This window comes from Puma concolor, chromosome E4, assembly GCF_028749965.1.
Source record: "Puma concolor isolate L17-30 chromosome E4, mPumCon1.1.hap2, whole genome shotgun sequence".
Taxonomy (NCBI): domain Eukaryota; kingdom Metazoa; phylum Chordata; class Mammalia; order Carnivora; family Felidae; genus Puma; species Puma concolor.
Genome location: NC_141683.1, coordinates 47,719,422 through 47,745,587, shown reverse-complemented (window position 1 = coordinate 47,745,587; position 26,166 = coordinate 47,719,422). Strand labels below are relative to the sequence as shown.

The following is a 26,166-nucleotide window of genomic DNA, read 5'->3' as shown; positions in this document are numbered from 1 at the left end:
GAGATCATGATCTGAGCTGAAGTGGGACACTCAACTGACTGAGCCACCCAAGTGCCCCATCCTATGGCTTTCTAATTCTTTATGCCTTGTTAACCCATCGGTGCAAACTCAGGGAATTAAATAATACACCTTAATTCTACTAAGGTTTACTGAAGGTCAAATAAGCTCCTGTTATTTCTGTTCCAATTTGTTAGCAAGAGGATGACTTAGAGTAAATGGTTAACTTTGTCTCATAGTTTTCATGAGTAATTGTTAAAATAGCTTTCAGGGTCTTTGGTAACCTAAAACTTGAACATTTTGCTTAAATGTTAAATCAAATTAAGTTCATCAGACATTTAGGGTTCTTCCAAATCAAATGGACTGCTGAAGCATTGCTTACTAAACATAGGTTTATGCTTCTGATGTCTTATGGCAAAAAAAAAAACCCAAACTAAGAATATTTAAATCCATTAAAAAAACATACTATATGCCTAATGGATTCATAAGTCTGCCACCTAAAAAATTTCTGATATAACAGTTCACAATTGGTTACTACCTAGTTTTCACTGGAGACTAAGGTTTCTAAGAGTTAAAATTCTGCTATATGTAATTAAGGCTAATGGAAATAAGTAACTTCATATATAAAAAAGTAAGAGATATATAGGATCTAAAAAACGAAAATACATTTTTGTTAATGGTAATAAGTAAAATAAGTAAGTATATAAATAAATATAATTTTAACAAAAAGGGTAAAACAACAGGACAACACACCCTTTTAATTTTTTTTACTTAAGCCTTGGTTGGAATTACCCATTCTTTATAATCCACAAGGCCAAGCAATTATAAAATGAACACATAATATGCTCAAAAATATGTAAAAGAACAAACAAACAAACAAAAAGGGGGGAGATACCCCTGGCTGTCTGCATTATAACCTCAGCTCCTTCTTGATAGTGCTATGATTACTCTTAACTTTTAAAATCTTAATCCTCAAGTACTAACTGCAGCTGAATGACATTCTTCAAAATCAGATAAACCCTCTCACCCTATGGTGGTGCTATCCAAAATCCCCAAAGGGGGGCTCACGCGGACTGGGCCCACTGAACTTCTCACCTGGGGTCGAGGATATGCTTGTGTTCTTTCAGATTCTGGACCTCTGTGGACTCCCTCTTGGTTGGTGAAGCTGTACCATGCCATAGTGGAGACCCCCAGGATATCTTCCAGTGAACTAGGACATCCAGAGAATGACTCTGAATGAGCAACCACTGCCCCCCTTTTTCAAGATGGAAGAAGCCTCTTCATGGACTCCTCATCCTGAAGCCACAAACACAAGTTTTTGCCCCTGATATAACATGGGGAAGCCTTAAACGCCTGTCTAACCAGGCTGTCATCCTCTTACAACACAATGATATTGCATATGCCCCTAATTCGCATCTGATGGCCATGATCTCCATCATTAACAAGAATTTGATATATGTAACCCTGATTCTTCTCCTTGCCCTCATTTGTCCAGGCCGAGCTCAATATTCATATTGGGCTCATCTCCTTAACCTACCTATATTTGATAGCTTAACACTCCTAGCCTGGGATATTTCTATTAGCAATAATGGCAGAGTTCATGGAAGGAGCCAATCTTAACCGGCCCTTCCAAACTGAACAAGAGTATTGGCTTTATATGCCAAGACCTCATTGGTGGCTTCTTCCAGCACCTCCTGTGTGTGTTACTAAATTTAGCAATTTATCTGTTTGTCGCAAACTAAAAATTAACTGGCTTTTATGTGTACAGCCCAAAACCTCTACAAGGCCAGAGAATTTTACCTTTTTGTCAGCCACAAGCTTTGATTTGCCTCAAAAAACAAACATATCTCACACTCCTAATGTTATAGCTTGCTCTAGTCTCAAATATTCAGACCACCCCTGGAATAATATTCCTTGGACAACCTGTTATGGAGAGATTGAGCATAATCTTCGCTGGGGCAATTGGACTATTATTGAAGGGGTCCTAGAGGACACCTTGAAACAAAATATTCAAATAAGACCATATCCTATGACCAGTCTAGTAGGGACAATATTTTCTGGAAAGACAGAGCTTGTCAGGCCCTTTAATTAATGCACATAAAGAGAAATTAAAAGGACCGGTTTGTTAATCTTTGTAAGCTAGGCCTTCCCTTCTTCACTTGTACTGTTAGCCATGGTGAAATTTACGTAAATCGACATATTAACATAACTTGGGCTTCCTTGAACAACCATCAATTTGCATGGACCACTACCTGCGTCCCTTCTCCCTATGTTCTCTTTGCTACCTCCACTTTACAGATCAAACAACTAGAAAATAATTACAATATCTCTACCTCCCAGGGCTGGTTTATGTCCTGCATAAATAATTATAACATTACCCAATTAAATATCTCCTCTTTATCAGTACTTAGCGCATCTCGGCCTGGGTTCCTGTAATAGCTCTGAGCCCTATATGCATCCATCAGGACTAGGCACACTTTCCAAGTTTGTTCAACACTCGTAAGGCAAAAAAGATTTGTTGGCCTGTTAATCATGGGCATCCTAGCAGCAGTAGGCGCTATGGTCTCTGCCACTGTTATTGGAATCTCCTGCATCATACTATCCAAACATACCATGTCCTTAATAAGTTTATGGTCAACACTACCAAAGAATTTATAAGTCAAACTTCTATTGATAGACAAGTTTTGGCCTGCCTCAAAGCTCTTGAGGCTGCAGTGGAATTTATTGGAAAAAGACAGGAGGCCTTGTTCCTTCACTCCAAACTGTCCTGCGACTCTAACTACCAGCATATTTGCATGACTGGCATACCTTATAATCACTCCCAAGCTTGGGATGCTGTCCAGACACACCTTCACAGTGTTTTTTCTCCCTACCTCTCTAACAATATAGAAACTTAGATATGACTTGTATCAACAGCTACAATATGCAGAAGACTAACTTAAAAATGAGTGGGCTGATTCCTGGGCAATGTGGCGTGACCCAAATCCTTTCTCACTTACAGCCAGCACTCATCTTAAACTGTGGATAACTCTGGGAAGTGGTATGCTTTTACTGTGTCTCTTTTTACGTATTTGCAGAATCACCCTCCAAACCATCCAAAAGCAAAAGGACCAGGAGCTCATTATGATGGTCCTCAAACACTAAACTAGAAGAACCAAGAAAAACAAAAAAAGGGGGAACTGTAGGGAATAAGCTTAGGAATTCCCTGAGCTTGCCCTGATGGGTTAACAAGGCATAAAGAATTAGAAAGCCACAAGATGAACACACCCAAGTTTGGGTAAACAAGATTAGGTAAACAGGGCAAAGGCCCTCAGAATAGGACAAAGGTATAGGAACAGGAAATCTCAGGATGAAAACATCCAAGATGAGGTAAACAAGATTAGGTTTCAGGGCAGAAACACCCTCCAATTTAGTACAATAGCAGAAAGCTGCTTTCACTGGAAGGAAGGACAAAAACAGGTAAACAGGGCTATAGACCACAGCAGGGCAAGTTGCCTGGAGTGGAGCTAATTAGCAAAAGAACGGTGCCTTATTAACCCTGAAGTAGCATGGTCTTTCTTGTCCCTAGGCCAGTTTAGGTAAACAGAGGCGGTGCCTCACATCTGCTGTAAACAACCTTCCACCCAGCACCAGAATTTTATTTTGTATTGACCCAAACCCCTAACACTGCATATCTTCAAACCCACTTTCCCCCACGCCCATGAATTAATGTTCAGTTTCATTGTCTCTTTGTGCATGCCCATCACGCTGGTAAGATTTCTGATCCTAATAAAAACAGAGCAAGGACCCTTATTCAGGGCTCTTGTCTCCTCTTGGACATTACCCTCTCTGGCATTTCAATCCTGCATCCCCTCTCTTGCTGGACAAGAGAGAACTCCAGACCCAGAGTCTATGACATGGGAGTCCTAAACTAAAAAGCTTCTGCCCAGCAAAAGAAATCATTGGCAAAATAAAAAGGCAACCTATGGAATGGGGGGAAACATTTGCATACCACATATCTGATGAGGGATTAATATCCAGAATATATAAAGAACTTAATAGCAAACAATAACAAATAATAAAATTTAATAATTGGCAAGGGACCAGAATAGACATTTTTTCCAAAGAAGACATACAGATGACAAATAGGTGCATGAAAAGATGTTCAACATCACTAATCATTGGGAAATGCAAATCAAAACCACTGTGAGATATTACATCACACTTGTTAGAATGACTTGTTATCAAAAGGACAAGAGATAACAAGTATTGACGAGGATGTGAGAAAAGGGAACAATTGTGCACTGTTGGTGGGAATGTAAATTGGCACAGCCACTTTGGAAAACATTATGGAGATCTCAAAAAATTAAAAATAGTAATACCACATGATCCAGCAATTCTCCTTCTGGGCATATATTTAAAAAAAACCAAAGCCACTGTCTTAAAAAGATATCTGTACTCCCACGTTTACTGCAGTATTATTCACAATAGGTAAATATGAAAACAACTTAAGTGTCTATTGACAGGTGAATGGATAAAGAAAATGTGTGTGTGTGTGTGTGTGTGTGTGTGTGTGTGTGTACATCACACTTTCTTTATCTATGCATGTGTGTGTATATATGTATATACGTATATTGTATACATCTTTTCTGTTTCTCTATATACAAGCAGAAGCAGAATTTTTAAAAAGACAATAATTTATTGAATTGAAAGAAAAGACCTATGTGTCTTTCTTTTTTCCCCCACCCACCCCTTCTTCCTTCCTTTCCTCAGTGTAGGGGTATTCTTTTGTTTTTTTAAAGTTTATTTATTTATTTTGAGAGGGGGAGGGGCAGACAGAAGGAGAGAGAGAATCCTAGGTAGGCTCCGCGCTGCCAGGGCAGAGCCTGATACAGGGCTGGATCTCACAAACGGTGAGATCATGACCTGAGCTGAAATCAAGAGTCAGATGCTTAACCGACTGAGCTACCAGGCACCCTGGAATATTCTCATCTCCAGAGAATCTGAGAAATTTCCTCCTATACTTCTATTGGCTCTACTCAACTAGAATTCAATTTCAAATGCTTATTATAGTAGTTTGACTTTTTTCTCAACTAATTAAGATACATAGTGGAGGCAATAAATAATCAGTGAGTGGAGGAACAGCAGGAATACAAGAGCTAAGTCCCTTACCTGTCACTTCACAAGTCAGTGTAACACTCTGTTTCTCTTTGACCTTCATGTCTTCCAATGTATTTTCGCCCACAATGCGAGGTGGCACTAAAAAAAAAAAAAAAAGTTAAATGCAGAAAAAAACAGAAAAAGTAAGCAACTATTCTAACAGCAGGATTATTATTTTATAAGCATCTTTGTTTATATTTTTATAAGCTATAACCTTTAAAACAAATCCCCAAATTCTCATTATTTGTTTACTAGAATAATGTCATAACATTATTTTGATCAATTCCAATTTTTAGATATAGTATAAAGTTATATGCCATGAATTCACTTATAATGAATTTTATTGTAACATAAGTTATAAAGTCTGGATAAAAATGCCAACAAGTTGATAAGAACATTTATTAGACATTTATTTCTCCCACTGTAACTCTGATAAATATTCACATGAAACAGAGTCTTAAAATATTGTTGAACAATTGTGAACTGAAAAGACATGGCATTTCAGGCATTTTAATCCAACTAATTACATCCAAAATTATTCTAACACTGAATTATTGCCAAAAGTATCAGCCCAGGGGCCAAAGAATATATGAATGTGAGATCAAGCTGTAGATAAATTTTAAATGTACATACAGAATGCATTAAGCCAACTGAAAATTATAAAAATACCTAATACTGAAAGCCCAAAGATTCTTCTTTCTTCACCAGCTGCATTTCTTACAACACAAGTATACTGTCCCGCATCTTCTATTCTGGTCTGCATCAACCGCAGAGTCCTGCCTCCTAGAGAAGCAAACCACCAGATGACTCCAAAAGAAATCGATAACTTTACAAGTTGGCCAACTAATGCTCAATTTAGATAAAATTCAGTCAATATGCTTCAAAGGCCTTAAACATTCATTTAAGTCAAGTATTTTTTTTAAATCATGTTTTAAGTCTATATGAAACAGAAAGGGCAATTCAGAATAATTTTTTGGTTGAATGGATAAAAACATTAATGCAATGCTAGGTGACAGCAGGCAAGAAACAGAGTTTCAGAGAGGTGATGTTTGAACATAATCTTAAAAGGCAAGTATACTTTAACACATAGAGGAGTTGAGAGAAACCACTGTTAAGTAGACTATGAATGAGGTAGTACAGGAGAAAACAGATGTGGGTTGTGGTACTTAAAGGTGAGGGAAGCAAGCCTGGGTGACTCAGTAGGTTGAGTGTCCGACTCTTGATTTCAGCTTAGGTCATGATCCAAGGGTTATGAGATTGAGTCTTGCATTGGGCTCCAAGCTGAGGGTGGAGACGGCTTGAGATTCTCTCTCTCTCTCTCTCTCTCTCTCTCTCTCTCTCTCTCTCTCCCCCCTCCTCCCCACTCACTCCCTCTTTGTCTCTCTAAAAAAAAAAAAAAAAAAAAAAGAATCAGAGAAGGTGAAGCCAATATTTAGAGATAAGACTAGTTGGAGTAGGGCCAGACACTTTGGCCCCTTGAATGCTTTGCTATGGAATTGGGACTTTATCATGCTCACTAAAAGCTATGGAAGTGTGTAAACAAAAAAACGTCATGATGTGATCTGTGCTTTAGAAAGACAACTGTGACAGGCCATTTAGGAAAAGATTCCCAGTTTGCCACTGGGCATATGAAACGGGAATGTGAGAAAAAGAACTACACAAGTAACCCAGACTATGGTGACATCACTCTATAAGGAATGGGGGAAACCATGAAGACCAACTACTGGTCTTCACCTAAGTATCATGGAGTCCTAGAATCATTTCGATCAAAGTCTGTGGGCGTCACTTGACTGACTAGCACAACTCTGCTTTTGTTACATTTTATGTTTTGTACTTCTATGTAGGGAAAAAAGATTCTGCATCTATGAAATGCTTGTAGACTGAGAAGGAGGCTCTGATATGCTGAAGGGTCTAGTCACACCCTGAAGGACAAAGGAAGAGGAGCCAGTAAATGGGCTGAAGCAAAGCTTGAAGAAAACTAAGGCACACTGAGAGGAGAGTCCTTGAAACCATTTGAGAAGTACAGTCTAAGAAAAAAAAAGTAACTCATGTCTTAGATTTTGTAATACGTTTCTACCTGGTACATTTTTGCTTAGTACTCTGAATTTGAACTAAAAAGATGGAAATGGTTAAACATGGAATTTTCATGTAAATATTCACCTGGCTCTGGATTTCTCAGGAGAGTCCATCTGCTTTGTTTTTATAAACACAAGATGTCACTGAGCTTTTCCTGTAAGCAACCTTCCTATCTTCAACCCGTTGAAAGGCGAGCTAGGTAGTAACTTATTTAGACAAAGTTGATTACCTGAATTCAATCTTTTTTTTTTTTTTTCTGAACTGAATTTAAATAAAGAAAGTTAAATACAGAAATTGTGTAAACATGTCAAAAAAACTTGTGTTAATTCGGCAGGGATTCAGGTACTCACTGCCAAGTTAGTGAGACCATAATACGATTCCAGCTGAGAGATATTAACACAATACAACTTTTATGGGTTATTTCTAGCTCTGCAAACCTTAACCTCCTAAATCTCATGATCTTTCTTTTGTTTCCTGGTCCTCTCACTTAATCCAGTGAGAAACAAAAGATCTGACAGTAAGTTATACTTAAATGGAGATGTTTCTTGTACCTATTAAATTTTTATAGCAGCTATCTGTTCTTGGCAGATAACTTCAAAACAATGACCTTCACAAACATATTGCTTTCAGAAAATCTGTACTTAGTCTCAGGAGAACTAATCTTAATGAAACAGAAGTGTGCAGCAGACCAAGGACCAAGCAAGTCATATGCCATTCATCTGATTCTCATTCAACTATTGCACAATACACATGTTCAGACTGTAAAACTGAATGACTCTTTTGGCAACGCCACGAGGTCAAATACTTTTAATGTGTTCACTCAGGGATCTCCAGCTGCTTGTCAAGCAAAACAAGACTAAATAAAACCAAAACACCACTCCTGTAAATCTAGAATAAGCCAGAGCATATCACTCTTTGTGATAGCAGTACATCACTACTATCTTGCCCTTTTCATTTCAGGAGCCCTGGTGTAGCTATTATATTTAAAAAGAGTTCCTACTTTTTCAGCAATTGAGAATTAAAAAAAAAAAGAAGCCAAAAATATGAGGAATGATTTCAAGACAAGAAGATAATGTGTTCAGGTTTTTGGTAGCCAAATTGTAATAAAGCCTTTGTCATTCGTATGCATTTCCTAAGATCAATAGAGAGTAGGACTCCTGTGCAGAGGAAAGTAATATAGTTAAGGAAATAGGAAAATTTCCCAGGACAGGGACATCCAAACCTTTTACTTGACTGTCTATGTCAATACTGAACATGTATTGGATGCTCGTGTTAACTGATTTACATATATGAACTCATTTCAACTTTACAAAAGCCCTAAGAGGCAAATATTATTAATATCTTCACTTTATAGGTGAAGAAATAGAAGTGAACAAAGTAACTTTTTTGGAATTGTAAATTTAGTGAGTATTATAGGCAATAAATACAATAATTATAGCAATATAAATTCTTCATCAAGGTCCTATCATTTATAGACCAACACCTTAAAAAAACAGAGGGACCTTAGGATATTTAGAACTAATTCAAAACTAGGAAAGGATCTTATCTGAAAAAGTCTTCAAAAGTGGGAATTGAAACTTTGAACAAATTTAGAGGCAAGACGTCACTTAAAGAATAGTTCATCTTAACTTTTAACAATATAGATATTTTTTAAGTTGCTTATATTCAGACCCAAATCTGTCCCTAGAATCTTCCATAAACTGGCATTACTTTTAGCCTCTGGAACTAGACACATCCAACATAATTCTTTTCTGCACCATGGTTCTTCAAGTCTTTAAATTTAATTTTCACTATGTAACCATAACGTTACATACGGTTTATTTTTCCACCTTAAATACAATCAGAAATGTAAATTATTTTGCAATAAGGTACTATCATGGTTACCTTTCTTTAAAAATATTATCAATAGGTCCTTCCAGTCTTCCTAGTAAGTTAAGTCCAGAATACAATTGGTCTCTTTCTTTTTTTTAATTAATGAAAATATCTTTTATTAATGTGGCAAAATACTGGATTTATTTTCTTGATGACCACATTACACTGTTAATGTATACTGAATCACAAACACAATTCAGAGCTCTTCTTGAAAAATTCTGAAGCCAAATTTCAGCCTAATTTTCATCATTTTAAAAAAATGTTTAAGTTTATTTTGAGAGAGAGAGACAGAGAGACAGCACAAGTGGGGGAGGGGCAGAGAAAAAGAGAGAGAGAGAGAAAGAGAGAGAGAGGGAGGGAGGGAGAATCCCAAGGAGGCTCTGTGCTAGCAGCTCAGAGCCCGATTCAGGGCTCTAACTCACAAAACTGTGAAATCATGACCTGAGCTGAAACCAAGAGTTGGGAGTTCAACCGACTGACTCATCCAGATGCCCCCATCATCATGTTTTTAATGTAAGTGCAGAAGTTTGTTTAACTCCATTTTGTTAGGCTTAACTCTAAAGTTTCAAGGTGAGGTGTGTTTGAATTCAGATGCCTTCATTTCAGCATATTACGTATTCTTCTCAGTATCCAAGCCCTTTATTAACCACAGTTTGGCAACATTGTTTTCTTGGTCTGTGTAAGACCTAAAGAGTGAAGCACAGACTCATTCCCAAAAGAGCTAAGCACAGACTCCTGTGGCATGGCCTTGAGACACCTCTCTGCATGCTTACCCTGGTTTATAAAGGACAAACTAATAGATTTTTTTATATAATCAGATGAGGGAGAAGCTGAATATCCCTTTTACATTAATGATAAAGTCTTAGCTCATAGGAAACTAACCCATCCTGAAAATATAAAACTCACTCAAATGAAATACTTGGTTACGGAGATTTGTTATAAAATATGATTCATTCTAGACTCTGGCTTCATTTTCAGTATTTCTCTTCATTCCTCACTTTTCAAATTGATTGGTACTTACTGTAGCATGAATGTTCTGACATCCCCATGATTTAAGTAATAAGAAAGTGCCGTGATTTCTTTTTTAAAAAGATCTAGAGATATTTACAGATTTTTCCCCCTTTTCATAGAGCTTCTGATGTCCTTCTAAATATTTTTTCTTAATATGACCAGCAATATAGTAAGCAATTAGATCAAAAAGAAAAAATAAAAGAGAGAAATTAAGGAGAAACTGTAGCCATATGAAGCCATCCAGATTATCAGGCTATGAAAATTTCTAATACCTGAGAGAATTCTCACAGAACTGCTAAGGCTGACAGGCCACCCATCTTTAAGCCAGGTAATCGAAGGCAGGGGAATTCCGGAAGCTTCACAAGTCAGGGACACTGAGTTCTTTTCCACGACACTGATATTTTCAGGTTTCCCATGGTTTCCTATGATGCTTGGAGGGGCTGTAAGATAAAACAAACAAGAAAAGGAAAATAAAGTAGCTAATATATATCAAAAACCAAATCCTCAACAGCCTATGGCTAATAATTAGACTTCCATTTTCTGGTGAAAAGTAAGCAAAATAAGCAACCACAACAATGAGCTTATTAGTAGCAGCAGTATTTTTAGTGTGACATTGCTGGAGGTAAAAAATGTCACTTTTCCCCCACTCATAGCAGTAAATGACTTTCACGCCATTATTCTCTTGGTGGTGAATGATTTTCTGAGTCATTCATCTTGTCTGGTAAATCTCTAATGTGGATTTATGACCTCCTTATGGGCAGAATTTTCTAACAAATAATTCTAATCCTAAAAATTAAAAGTAATCTAACAGAAAAAGATGCTTTATATTGAAACCTCTTTTCTTTTATATTCTGATTCTGTTAACTTTGGCTCATACACTGGCTGCAAACCACAGGTTATTAATACTGGATGTTGTGCATGTCCTAATTGGATTCAACTTATAAGATAGTGTCTATTAAATTTATCATTGTTTCTATAGATTTAAAAATTGCAATTCCTAAAGATTCCATCCAAAACCTGTTAAAACTAGTAAATGAATTAATTAAAGTTGCAGGATACAAAGTCAATACACAAAATCTATCGCATTTCTATACATGAATAATTAAGTATCAGAGAGTGAAACAAAGAAACAATCCCACTTACAATTGTATCAGAAAGAATAAAATACATAGGAATAAATTAACCACGGAAGTGAAAGACCTGTATGTTGAAGACTATAAGACATTAATGAAAGAAATTGAAGAAGGCACAAATAAAAGGATTGAGGAATTAATATTATCAAAATGTCCATACTAACTAATCTACAGATTCAATGCAATCCCTATCAAAATTCCAATGGTATTTTCCACAGAAATAGAATCAACAATCCGAAAATTTATATGGAACCACAAAAAAACCCAAATAGCCAAAGCAATCTTGAGAAAGAACAAAGCTGGAGGCATCACGCTACTTAATTTCAAACTATTCTACAAAGCTATAGCAATTAAAGCAGCATGGTAGGGGCGCCTGGGTGGCGCAGTCAGTTAAGCGTCCGACTTCAGCCAGGTCACGATCTCGCGGTCCGTGAGTTCGAGCCCCGCGTCGGGCTCTGGGCTGATGGCTCAGAGCCTGGAGCCTGTTTCCGATTCTGTGTCTCCCTCTCTCTCTGCCCCTCCCCCGTTCATGCTCTGTCTCTCTCTGTCCCAAAAATAAATAAACGTTGAAAAAAAAAATTAAAAAAAAAAATAAAACAGCATGGTATTGGCATAAAAACAGACACAAAAATCGATGGTACAGAATAGCGACCCCAGAAACAAACCCACTCATATATGGTCAATTAATTCATGACAAAGGAGCCAAGAATATCCAATGGGGAAAAGACAGTCTCTTCAATGAATGGTGCTAGGAAAATTGGATAGCCAAATGCAAACTAATGAAATTGGACCACTATCTGACACCATACATGAAAACTAACTCAAATGAATTAAAGACTTGAATGCAAGACATGAAAACATAAAACTCCTAGAAGGCAACATAGGCAGTAAGCCCCTTGACATAGGATATTAAGATGATTTTTTGAATGTGACACCGAAAACAAAAGCAACAAAAGCAGAAATGAACTATTGGGACTACATCAAAGTAAAAAGCTTCTGCACAGCAAAGGGAATAATCAACAGAATGAAAAGGCAACCTACCAAACAGGAAAAATTACTTGTAAATCATATATATGATAAGGTGTTAATATACAAAATATATAAAGAACTCATACAATTCAATAGCCCAAAACAGACAATCCAATTAAAAATGGGAAAAGTATATGAATAGACATTTTTCCAAAAAAAAGACATACAGGGGCGCCTAAGTGGCTCAGTTGGTTAAGCCTCCGACTTTGGCTCAGGTCATGATCTCGTGGTTTATGGGTTTGAGCCCTGTGTTGGGCTCTGTGCTGACCGTTCAGAACCTGGAGCCTGCTTCAGATTCTGTGTCTCCCTCTCTCTCTGCCCCTTCCCCCTCACGCTCTCTCTCTCCTTCAAAAATAAATAAACATCAAAAAAAAAAAAAAAAAAAAGACATACAGATGGCCAATAGGTACATGAAAAGGTACTCAACATTATTAATCAATAGGGAATACAAATCAAAAGCAAAATGCAATATCACCTCACACCTGTTAGAAAGGCTATTATCAAAAAGACAAAAAATAACAAGGAGGGGGGATGAAGAGAAAAGAGAATGCTTGTGCACTGTTGGTGGGAATGTAAACTGGTGCAGCCATGATGAGAAATAGGTTTTCTGAAGTTCCTTAAAAAATTAAAAATAGAACCACCATGTGATTCAGCAATTTACTTCTGGGTATTTATATGAAGAAAATGAAAACACTATCTTGAAAAAATATATGCCCCCACATGTTCATTGCAGCATTATTTACCATAGCCAAGCAATGGAAACAACCTGTGTCCATTGATGGATGAATAGATAAAGAAATTAAAGGATTTATATACAATGGATTATTGTTCAGCCATAAAAAAAGAACAAAACTACCTCAAGGGCATTATGCTAAGTGAAATAAGTCAGACAGAGAAAGACGAATTCTGTATGATCGCTCTTAGATGTGGAATCTAAAAACAAACAAATAAATACAACCAAGTTTATAGATATAGAGAATAGACTGATGGTTGTCAAAGGTGTGTGTGTGGTGTGTGTGTGTGGGGGGGTGGGGTGGGGTGGGGTGGGGTGGGGTGGGGTGGCAAATTGTTTTTGTTTAAATAAACTGAATTTAAAAAACAAAGAAAAAATTAAAATTGCAATTCAAATTATATGCATACAAAAAACTGTCCCTGAGTACATGTATGTTTGGTGTATTCGTATTGACATTCATGACCCAATAATTAAAATATTAAAGCTGACTTTGGTAAAACTCATGAACAACTGATGCTGAGTCCATAAGCTCTAAGGAACCTAGGCTTGTTCAAACCAAGACAGCAAATTTGGAAAATAGACTTAAGGAATATTACTTGGGATAGCACTGGACCAAAAGTACTTGAAGAAGATAATTAGACAATTATATCTACTTCACTATGTGCTTTTCTAATAGAATATCCAATATATGCCTGTTTCAGCAAGCTAAGAAATGGGAGGTCAGGTATAGAAGGATAAATGATGGGACTGATCCAGAAAAGAGGTACATATGTAGAAAATCATAGGCTATAAATAAAAGACTCAACACAGAAGGTTTAAATCTCCTATCCAGGATGCTATAGACTATAAGAGCCAGTGAATAGACTTATTGAGCTTCTTTATACTTACTATGTACACTTAAGTCGTATTTTCTGTCAGCCATTCCTGCTACATTCACAGCAACACACATATAACGGCCTGTATCAGATATATGAATGTTCTTCAGCTGAAGGATACGACCTTCATCCAATATTTCCATTCCCCTTCCCTTGGTCAAGGGGCGGCCATCTTTCATCCAGGTCACTTTTGGTTGAGGAATACCCTGCACCTCACACTCCAAGGAAATACTCTTCCCTCGAGTCACAATAATTTCGGTAGGGTGGCTGCCACTATTAGATATTGTTGGTCGAACTAAAGAAAAAAGAAAAAAATAATAAAGTAGGAAATGTCTGCTTCCAGTCTTGCATAGGAATTATTATCAAAGTTAAATTCATTTTTGGTGTCGAATATTAACTACTAAAGAAGAGACCCAAAGCTAACAGACAGCATTGCTATATTGAGATGTTGAATTCTTCTCCAATGTTTCTAAATGGTTTCATGCTTAGAATAAACTATCAACACAGTAAAAAAAGAATTCTGTGTTTGCTACTTTCCCTGCTTTTTGACAAGTTACACAAACATTTGAACCTGTCATTCATAGCCCTAATTTACAGAAGTCTTCCTAGGACTAACATTAAAATAGATACAGGAGCCTCGCTCACAATGAATTCCTTTCTTCCTTCTAACTTCCACTATGGGAGCTGGAAAAGCTGAGACTATTGCTAAAACTTGAGGTGGTCACATGAATCAATTCAGGCCTATAAAATCTAAATAAAGATCGGCTGGGTAGGCATAGGGGGTGAGGGGAATGGGTCTGGAATACTTTTGCTCTCCTGATGAAAGGAAAAAATACCACTCCTTACCTTTATTTTTGCCTTCAATGTGGACTTGATACCACAGTTGCAGCAATGATGTTGATACCACAAAGAAAGGGCCAGGAGAATCCTAGCCCTCCTGTCCTGATATGAGTTAAGGTTCTGACCAATCCCAGTGACTGCCAACCTCGGGCTTCTCATTATATGAGAAAATAAGTCTCTAATTGGTTAAGCCACTGATCGCCAGTTATTCTGTAGTTTTGCAGCTAAATTTACCTGATACTGATTCTAAGAAAAAAAAATTAGACCCTTACTAATAAATATGTGTGTGTGTGGGGGGGAAGAAAAATGGGCCAGTGTTAGTAACCTTGTGTTCTAGTGCCACTTCTACCACAATCGAGCTGTGTGACCTTGGCCAGTCATGGAAACCTCTATGGTTTCCACACATTTAAATGGAGGCATTAATTTTGCTTCCCATCATAGCTCATGTAAAGGTTAAATGAGATAATTTAAATACTTAAAACATTCAAATCATATATAAGTTAATCTTTAAAATAAGGTATTTTTACGTACTGCAAATATACCCTATGATACAATGCTATCTCTCCCCATTCCACACATCCACTATCCTGCCCACAACACAATACAACCACATCGATGCGTCTGCCATTGGCAAGCTGATGCAGAGTGGACAGCTGTATTGCTAAATAAATAACAGAAGTAAGCAATTGTTTTTTGTTTATGTCAGCACAATTTAAATTTGTGGGTCTCATGATAGTTATATTATAATCACACTGCCTTGAATGTATCTTAAAGATATAAAGAAAAAGTAAATATGAAAGACAGAAAGGTTAAAAGAAAATTGTGCCAAAGTCTGGTTAGTCAATAACTTACTGTAAACTTGCAGACTGTAGTCTTTCTTTGCAGTTCCAGCAACATTCGATGCCACACATGAATATAGCCCTGCATCAGATTTTTCAGCAATTGAGATCTGTAACTGTCTGCCTCCGGATAAAGTTCTGACTCGCCCTGCAGAATCAGCCAGCACTGGGGAGCCTGAAAAGAAAACAAAATGGCAGAATATGAAGCAAAAACATACAACATTTTGTGTATATACTCTGATAAGTATATTTATTTATGTCCTAGTTCAAGTACCTAAAAGGCAGATGACACTGCAAAACAATCCTATGCAAAAAGAAGGAGGAGGAGAAGGAAGGAGAGGAAAAACAGAAGAAGGAAAAGGACAACGAGGAGAAGAAAAACAAGACAAGAAGGAGCATGAGGAAGAGAAAGAAGAGAAGATATTTATCAAGATTATCTTCTGCAAATTTTTCTTTCAATCAATATTGCATTTCAAAGAAAACAGAAAAATAAAGTAAAATATTAAAACAGTAAAAATGATTTTAATTTAATTTTTTTAATGTTTATTTATTTTTGAGAGAAAGACAGAGAGAGACAGAGAGACAGAGCAAGAAAGGGAGGGGCAGACAGAGAGGGAGATACAGAATCTGAAGCAGGCTCCAGGCTCTGAGCTGTCAGCACAGAGCCCCATGTGGGGTTCGAACCCATGAACTATGAGCTCATGACCTGAGCTGAAGTTGGACGCTTATCCACTGAGCCACCCAGGTGCCCCACAAAAATGATTTTAAAAGTCAACTAAAAATATACATGATCTCTCTGATAGGTAATGGATACATATAAATATTTGTTGATGAGTAAGTTGAAAGTTTGTTCAACTGCAGAATTCAATCCTAACACTGCAAAACTGTCACAAATACAGCAATGTTGCTTGTTATAGAAAATATTTTTTAAAGCTATTCTGAAGAAGAAAAAAGACTTCTTTGAATGTTGGACTCTTGATCATTAGAACCACTCTATAATGCGTTTGATTAAAAAGCAATCAACTAATACAGAAAATTATTTTTTTTTTCTGGAGAACAGATTCAAAACTAAAGATCTTCAGCTAGATACTAAAAGTATCACATGCTATACATTTAAAATAAAGCAATCCTGCTATCTAGTATTTTAGTATGCAGACCCCAGGGAAATTGTTAATAAAGTGACATGTTTGTCACATAAAATATAAATTCATTTAAAATTTATATTTAATTTTATAAATGTTAAGGGTGAAAACTGACCTTTTTTCTTCCAAATGAGATTTGGGGGTGGAATACCACTTGATTCACACAGTAAACTAATGAGATGCCCTTCAATGACTGTAAGTTGAGCAAGTTCATCAGAACCATAAATATTTGGTGGTACTGAAAGATGAAAAAAGACAATTTTTACATTAACTTAACATAAAACTTCTGTAATACTTTACATTAAAAAAAAAAGGTTCTCACTCAAATGACACAAGGAAGTAATTAGCACTTGATGTTGACATATCAATAACACATTAAAAGTCAACTGTAAGATGTAGACTAAATACCTATTAGCAGACTTCCCATTTTCACTGATAGAAACTTAATTAACAAAATATCCAGAGCGGCTAAAAAGAAGCAAATGTATTACAGATAAATAGACTTCTTGCATCAAAATCTAAAGCACCTACCAAATTTAAAATTAACTGTCATTTGTGCCAGGCCAGTTCTGATGTCTCAGATGCTGAAGAGAACTGGAAAATATCACGCTTACAACGTTGTAGTAAAGAAAAGACACAAGGGGTTGGATCTAAGAAATGGCTATGTTACCTGGTCTAGAATGCATAGCCTGCCTCCCCACTGTCCTCTAGTTTCTCTTTGGAACCTTTCAAGTGAACCCTGACTACCCATGGTTCTCTCAAGGAGGCTGAGTCAGAATTTGCTGGCTGAACTCTGCTCTCAAGATCCTTCTCTGGCTGCAGTATTATCAGGTGACAGATGCTTGCTTTCCAAGCTCCTGGGAGCTGCGGAGTGGGAGAATCCTCCTCACCCCTCAATCCAGCTTCCAGTCACCGTTCAACTTCAACCACCCCCAAGTGAAAGCCTATTCCTTTGAGGCTCATGCCATCAATTTACTTCTCTTTCTCCCTCACCATCATCTGTGAACCCACCATTCTTTTTCTTTTCTTTTCTCTTCTCTTTCTTTTCTTTTCTTTTCGAGGGAAGATGGGAGGGAGGAGGAGAGAGAATCTTAAGCTGAGCATGGAGCCCAATGCGGGCGGGGCTCAATCTCATGACCATGAAATCATGACTGAGCTGAAATCAGGAGGCAGATGCTTAACTGACTGAGCACCCAGGCACCCTTAAGCATTGTTTTTCTATTCATTGAAGAATTTGACACTTGTTTCTATCCTTCTTCACATGGAAATCTGCCATTACTCTGTATGAACTCAACATCTACAAGTATATCCAGGCAAACCACCGTGACGTCACTTCCTTGATTTGCTCATCCCTTTCTCCCTCATGTTCCTCTTCTACGTTTCTCCTACTGCTCTGTCCTTGTAGCTCTTTCACTCAATTATTCCCAATTCTCATTTCATTGACTTAATTGAATCTCAAGTCTTTTCACCTCTCAGGAACCTCCCAATCCAGCTGCCTACTCTTATTTACTGACTTCTCTATCCAGCTTAGATTTCATGATCAATAATTTCAACTACTCCTTTGTCAATATTCTCAACTGCATTGCACTATTGCCCTTCCTATTTGACAACTCTCTTTCTCTGGATGAATCGTATAGTTTACTCTGTCATCACCTATACCACAGATAGAAAGTTCTACAGAAGAAAATGACAATTACACAGATTACTATAAGTATACCCTCTCCAACCTAAATGCTACCCTTCTCTACTCCTGTGGCTTCCACTGACATAAATACTTGCAAATCTGTATCTGTAATGTAGACCCCCTCTGAGATCTAGACTTTTGTATCGGACTACTAAACATCTCTATCTGGATGCCTCAGAGGCACTTTCAAACTCATCTTGCCCACAACTGAATTCAGCCACCTTCCTTCTCTGAGAAAAGGGCACTACTGTCCACATGGCCCAGAGGGCCAACCCACAGTGACATCCCTCCTTTACTCTTCTTGTTTTCACACCTCTCCACGTGATAAATTAATTCTGTTAATTCAATTTCTTAAATACTAATAGAGTTTATATGTTTTATTCCCAAAATACAGATCTGAATACCCCAGGCCTTCTATAAATCCTTTTAAATGGTATCCTATCACTTTAAGAATCAAATACCTACTTTAAAAATTGGTTTTAGACATTCTTTTCAATCTTCCCTTTTTAACCTTTTCTACCCAAGATCTTCTCATTCTCCTCAGCCCCATACCAGGCTCCATAGTGAATGATGTTTGCCTCAGTGAACACAGACAGTATTCTCCAGGTCTTTGTAATGCTTCCATCCTCTTCAGAGAGCTAATGCCTACTTATCCTTAAAATCTCAATTAGATGTCATGAGCCCTGATATGTCTTCCCACAAATACTCCTGTAATCTCTTAGGAGGTTTAATTTTAAATGTCTATTTAAAGATATTTATGTAGCAGCAGACTACATGTTCTGTGTGACCAGTGGCTTTGTCTTTCTCATTAACTTCTCTATGACTACATGAGGCATAGTGCCTAGAACACAGAGGCACATGATAAATATTTTTTTTGAGTGAATTTATCCTTGATGTCTCAACTTTCTCCCCTCAATCATTTATTCTTATATTTACTGCATTCTGCTTTCCCCTATTAAATTGCTTTCCTTTAAAGGGGCATTATTCTCTTCTGTAAACTACACTTTGTAGTTCATGTCTAATTTCTCTGAAATATGTGACATTATTCATTCATGCACCTACCCATCCATATGTCCAACTCGTTTGTTGTCCATGTTTTTCTTTTGGTAACACCACTGTCCTCAGTTTCCATGACACAAGTTTTCCCCTACCTCTTTGACTGCTCCTTCTCAGTTTCTCACTTTGTGTTTCTTTTTCTGTCTCTTTTTTTATATTGTATGTGTGAGAGTCTACAGTGTTCTTCTGTGCACATTCTTCTTATTCTCTATGGGATCTTGACTGCCACATATATACTCATGTCTCCACCTTTACATTTTAACTCTTTTTTTCTCTCTCTCCTAAATTATAGGCCTGTATTCCTGACTGCACAAAGGACAGCTTCACAGGGACACTCTATACACATCTTCAATATACCATTGCAAAAATGAATTTCTCACCTCACTTTCTAACTGATCATCAGCTCTAATTTTTCTCTTTTTTTTTCAACACTTGACAACACTTTCTTTACTTGACAACACTTAGTTCAGTGTCTTGTCCAGACTGGGAGTTACAAGAATATTTTTCCCATTTGAAAGAAATGAGAAAGAAAGGGAAGGAGCAATGGAGGAAGAAACAGGATGGAAGGAGGTAGGGATAGATGTTAATGATATATAACTAATATGTAGTAAATAAATTTACTACTTAGTAAATTTTACTCTTTAAAGGTAAATTAATCATTTCACAGGGTGAATAATAGCACTTCTCATAACCTTCCTCAATGATAATGATTTATAATTAATTATTTTCTACATATAAATTCAGAGTTTTGAAGTTTTAAAAGATATGTGCTCTCCACTGGAATCAAATTACTTCTTCTACCTATTTGGATTTTAAAAATGTGGTTTTGAATAAACTTTTATAAATCAAAGGTAAATTTCAGCTCATGATCTCAACAGTTAAAAAGTTTAAACAAATACAATCAAAGAAATGTGGCATGATACGTTATAAGTGAATTTAAACAAGTAAATAAAATAAAGGTGAATATACTGGAAATTGGAGCACTTTTTAACAATTAGCAGATAGTCATAGCCAAGTACAGTTGTGATAATTCCCAGGAATCATCTTAGTTGATAACAAATGGTAGAATTTCAAGTGAGGACAGCTTTTCTCACTGGTCAGCAGAGTAATCCCACCACCAAGCAAGCACAGGTGTTCTCTCTGTCACACACAAAATCCATGTGCATGATTTGGCCTTCTGACCTCTTTCAATTGATTCAGCCATCATCAGTTCATGGAGAAAGCTCGATCGTTAGAAGATCCTGGTTGCAAGAACTAAAGGTATAAGCTCAGGCAGGAGAGGAGAATTGTCCCATGTCAAAGTTCTAATAACCAATATGCTTAGGTTCAGGAAGTCTACCTATGATTGATTTTGAAGGAATTACATATAATCACACTTACCCCAAATGTTTACATTATAGTTTTTCTCAGTTTTTCCAGCAACATTTGTTGCCTCACAAGTGTAACGACCAGTGTCTTGAACTTGAGCATCTTCAATCTAAAAACAAAACCATATTTTGAAACCTCAGTTTCTATTTCATAAGTAATTGGAATTTTTCTATTAATGTTATTTGTGACTTATTTTTCATGTGTACTCTAAATATTTTCAAACATATGAAAAGGAGAGGGAATAGTAATATGTATGGCTACATGCCCATCACCTACTTTCAACACTTGAATCAAGATTCAATAATTTTTATCTACATGTATCATACTTTATTTTAATGTAATTAATATTAGTGGCTGAAGGTCTAGAAAGGCCTTTTACATATAATTAAATAAAGTTCACATAAAATAGCAACAAGTCACAATTAATTTCTGAGTAAGTTATTTAAGGCTTTAAAATAGATAATCTGTATATTTCTAGGATATCATTCAGTAAAATAACACCTTTATTTTGACTTATTACATGTCTTCTCCCCATACTGCTTCTGCAAGCTTCTTTAAGCCAAGCATTATATGCAGTTAGTCTCAATCTCCTGGCAGCTAGTTTGGTGCCTGATAGATAACTGAGTATCAGTAAACATTTTCCATATATTTATCTGCAACATGCATCAACACTCTTCATCATTTATTCATTGACCATTTAGCAGTTATTAAGAACCTTGTACCAGATATTACAGCTAGAAGATACCAAGAAGTATAGTGTAACATATAGTTTGTGATTTTACAACCTAGTTAAGAATATAAAGTACATGAATATTTTTTAAAAAGTGTTCAATAATAAACAAGGAATACATAACACAAGATAACATAAGAGGTACGACAAACAGTATGTGATTGATTGCTAAATAAGTTTGCAATCAATTGCTTAAACATTCAAAAGAGAGAATCATTAGAGTTGGACTGATCTTTGAAGGTATTTCGTGTACTAGGGGTGCACAGTAAGCACTGAATAACACTTATTAATGGATTGATGTGAACAAAGAGAGCTGGAATTTATCAAAGCACAGATGGAGAACCCAAGAATATTAGACCTGAAAGAGTACTTAAAATCTAACCTACTTATTTTACTAAGAAAAACGAGGACCACTTCGGAGATTTAAACTGCCTTGGTGCGCCTGGGTGGCTCAGTTGGTTGAGTGGCTGCCTTCGGCTCAGGTCTTGATCTCATGGTTCGTGAATTCAAGTCCCACATTGGGCTCTCTGCTGTCAGTTCAGAGCCTGCTTCAGATCCTCTGTCCCCCGCTCTCTCTGCCCCTGCCCCACTCCACTCTCTCTGTCTTAAAAATAAACTTAAAAAAATGTTTGAAAAGAAATTTAAAGATTAAAAAAATAAATTGCCTAAAGTCACATAATTGTTGATAAACATATGCAAACCTGGGGTTCCAGGTCCTTAAAATCATCTCATAAAGAATTCATAGAGAGGAGGGATGAAGATTTACTGATTGCCAAATGGTGCTGGGAAAACGGGACAGCAGAATGAAACTGGACCACTTTCTTACACCATACAGAAAAATAAAATTAAAATGGATTAAAGACATAAATGTGAGACCTGAAACCATAAAAATACTAGAAGAGAGCACAGGCAGTAATTTCTCTGACATTGGCCATTGCAACATTTTTCTAGATATGTCTCCTGAGGTAAGGGGTAAAAGCAAAAATAACCTATTGGGACTACATAAAAATAAAAAGCTCTGCAAAGGAAACAATAAACAAAACTAAAAGGCTACCTACAGAATGGGAGATCATATTTGGAAATGACATATCTGATAAAGGTTTAGTATCCAAAATATATAAAGAACTTATCAACTTAACACCCCAAAACAAATAATTCAATTAAAAATAAAAATGAAAAATGAACAGATATTTCCCCAAAGAATATTATTCAGCCATAAACAAAAATGGAATCTTGCCATTTTCAACAACATGCATGAAGCTAGAGAGTATAACACTAAACAAGATAAGCCAGTCAGAGAAAGACAAATACCATATGATTTCACTCCATGTGGAGTTTAAGAAATAAATGAACAAAGGAAAAAAAAAAGAGACAGAGAAACAAACCAAGACATAGATTCTTAACTGTACAGAATACACGGATGGTCACCAGAGGAGAGGTGGGTGGAGGGATGGGTGCAATAGGTGATGGGGATTGAGGGGTGCGTTTGTCGGGATGAACATTAGGTGATGTATGGAATTGTTGAATCACTATATTGTACACCTAAAACTAACATAACACTGCATGTTAACTATACTGGAATTAAAATAAAAACTTTATAAAAAAGATTTATTCACTGCCTAGTGTGTTCTAGGCAAATTAAAGCAGTAAGAATCTATTACTCTACCTGGTTAAAGATGTGCATGAATTGTTTTGGGTAATGCACAGGTGAGATAGTTTTAACTGATCAATTCATTTTTTTAAGTTCTGTAGCAGTTTTCATTTCCATGAAGTTGTCTCCCAACACCCCTCAATGGGACCTGCACCCTTCAGGATACCTTGGTCAGCCTCCGTGGTAGGGATTCAGTAGATGCCAGAATTTCTTCACCATCTCCTTTGTTCTGGCTTCCCAGCCCTATTAATATGTGTGCTCTGGAGAAATCAACTTATATACTCTGAAATTTGCTAAGACATTTCTAATCACACATAGCTCTCCCCTACCAGTGCTAGGACTTGTGTTTCTACAATTGTCTTCTTCTCTCTCATTTGGCCAGAGTTGGGGTTTGAGAATTCTACCAGTTGCTTTCTAGAGCTTTTGGTCTACCTCTGAGGATGGTCATTGCTTTTTTGCCTTCCCCCCACTCCCCACTATATAGCTCAATGGACTATCCTACTTTCCTCTATCAGTTATTCTCACTTCTCTTTCACCCAGCTCCATTATTACAGATCATAATTCCTAACGTCTCTACTGGGTTGCCTCTCAGACACAACTTCACACTCCTTCCCATTCTTTCCCATGCTTCTGCTCTCCTTGTGTATGCTTCTCAGTTTCCTATGTGCTGACACCATCATCCATTTCTCGACTCCCTTTGTTTGCCAATGATAACCTTCCTTTACCAAGAGGCTGTGTGGTGTGGTGGTTAGTAGAATGAGTTTTGAAGCTGTACACCCTGTATTCAAATTCCATTTCTGACACTTAGTAATGGTGGCAGATTACTTAGCCATTCTTTTAATTTCTCAGTAAGGTTATTATGAAGACTTTATAAACAAACATTCCAATAGCTTATTGACTTTCTGAATCCTAATTCCTTAAACTAGTTTTCACGTTAGCTCTTACTTCACTCAAATCAACACTGTCAACATTATTTCCACATATTCACTTTGTTAAATTCTGTTTCAGCCACACTAGCTTATTTGCTTTCCTTAGTCAGGCCTTTTGTCCCATCTACCTATAAAAAGTCAAAAAGCTTTCCAAGACCTTCAGGCAACCACAGCCTCACCTTTTGCTATCATCCTAAAATGTATTGTCTGTGCCATCCAAATAGTGATTAACTCAGACTTATCTTACTGCATTTTCAACTGAACAGTTAATTTTCATATTTTATGCAAAATTGGAAGACACTGAGGGTAGGAAATGTGTCTACCTTTTCAGGTCCTATGCAGAATACCTAGAATGAGTGTTTATTTGCTGACTGGTTGAATGGCTAAAAATGAGGCGCTCATTAGAATATCTCTGCAGTATTTCCCTAGAAACATTTTTGGATGGCTTCTGGCTACAAATATGGGTAGACAAATATCTAAATCGTACTAAGCATAAAATTTAAAAATATTACAAAACCCCATTAAAAGAAAGGGTAGCTAGAATTTTATAAGATGAAAATAGTAGAACACTTATAGATAGGCAATTTTTAAAAAAATTTTTAATGTTTATTTATTTTTGAGAGGGAGAGAGACACAAGAATGCGAGCAGGGGAGGGGCAGAGAAATAGGGAGACACAGAATCTCAAGCAGGCTCCAGACTCTGAGTGTCAGTACAGAGCTCGACACGGGGCTTGAACTCATGAATTGTGAGGTCATGACCTGAGTCAAAGTCGGACGCTTAACTGACTGAGCCACCCAGGTGCCCCTAGACAGGCAACTTTAATACCAAAGCCATGAGCTTAGGAATATTATAAGAAGAAGTATATGAACCCATAGCCTTACCTTTAACACACTTCCATTTTCAGAGATACTGAGGCCTGGTTTCTTCAGCAAGGGGCGGCCATCCTTTAACCAAGTCAAAGTAGGTGGGGGGATAGCATCACTTTGACATAGCAGCTCCACGGCTTGACTAATGAGGACAGAGATGTTCTGTTCTTCTCCCATAATATTTGGTGGAACTAAGTGAAAGATGGGGTTTCCCTCAGGATAAAACAGGCCAGTACACTGCTTATCTTTATTAATCATCAGGACATACACAGAATAGCCTTATTTGTTCTTTTAAGATGTAGGATCACTATAATTCCAGCATACCCTCTGCTTCATTTGGTTCAGAGTCAAGTATTAATAAATCACTGATTACCATGTTCCTATTGAACAGAAATACTTTTTGCTAACCTTTCACTTTAAGAAGTTCTAGAACTGGAAGGTCTCCCCAGCTGACTATTTCAGAAACTTTTTGAACTAGATGTTCCTGCTTAAGATTTCCAAAGTGGCAAGTCACTCGTGAAACGTTTTGGAAATAGCAATAATTAAAAGCATATATATACTTTTGATATTTATTTATATCTTTTTTTGCAAAGGAAAATAAACTTTATAGACACAGAGGCAAAATTAAAAGATAGAGTTGAAAGAGATCATCCAGTCCCACCTCACGGTATATAAAACGTGAGGTGAGTGACAGACAATGACTGATTTGAAATAATGTGACTTAGAATTTAAATAAAAATTAGGAGAACAAACAAAGAAATTATGTAACTAATTTGTGGCAAAGCTAGGAGTCTTCTGACTTGCAGTTTAGAGCTCTTTTTGGTTTTCCACGATGCCTTGTCAGCTTTCTATAAAATAAAGACCATGTGGGATAAATGACACAATAAAGAACAAAACGAAAGCAGTGACCAGCTGTACAACATACAATTACATAAAAGGAGGAAATGAGTTGAAATTTTAATGAGATTAAAATTAGAATCCCCTGGCTATTGAGCTTGTCAGACGCTGCAGTGTGCTCTTGGAGAAGTCTAAGGAACCTCCTTCCCTTGGGTGTATTAAAAAATAGAGTAAACAATCATTTGTCTCAGATGGTTTAGGTACAGCCCTGCCAAGAAGGAGAGGGTGGGCTCCAAAACCTCGTGAGGGCTCTTTCAGGCCTGTATTTATAATACTTCAAAAAAACACAAACTAATGA

General features: G+C 36.8%; 1 protein-coding gene across 3 annotated transcripts in view; it reads right to left on the bottom strand.

The window, feature by feature from the left end:
- The window catches only part of HMCN1 (hemicentin 1), a 482,690-nt gene that overhangs the window by 133,467 nt on the left and 323,057 nt on the right, over nt 1–26,166 (bottom strand). For all 3 annotated transcript variants that reach the window (XM_086694136.1, XM_086694137.1, XM_086694138.1), the window contains 8 exons: nt 24,987–25,162; nt 20,807–20,903; nt 16,802–16,924; nt 15,558–15,719; nt 13,879–14,160; nt 10,368–10,535; nt 5,806–5,919; nt 5,149–5,235 (listed from right to left, as the gene is read on the bottom strand). In XM_086694136.1, the coding sequence (XP_086550262.1) occupies nt 5,149–5,235; nt 5,806–5,919; nt 10,368–10,535; nt 13,879–14,160; nt 15,558–15,719; nt 16,802–16,924; nt 20,807–20,903; nt 24,987–25,162 (1,209 nt within the window). The remainder of the gene's footprint in view (nt 1–5,148; nt 5,236–5,805; nt 5,920–10,367; nt 10,536–13,878; nt 14,161–15,557; nt 15,720–16,801; nt 16,925–20,806; nt 20,904–24,986; nt 25,163–26,166) is intronic.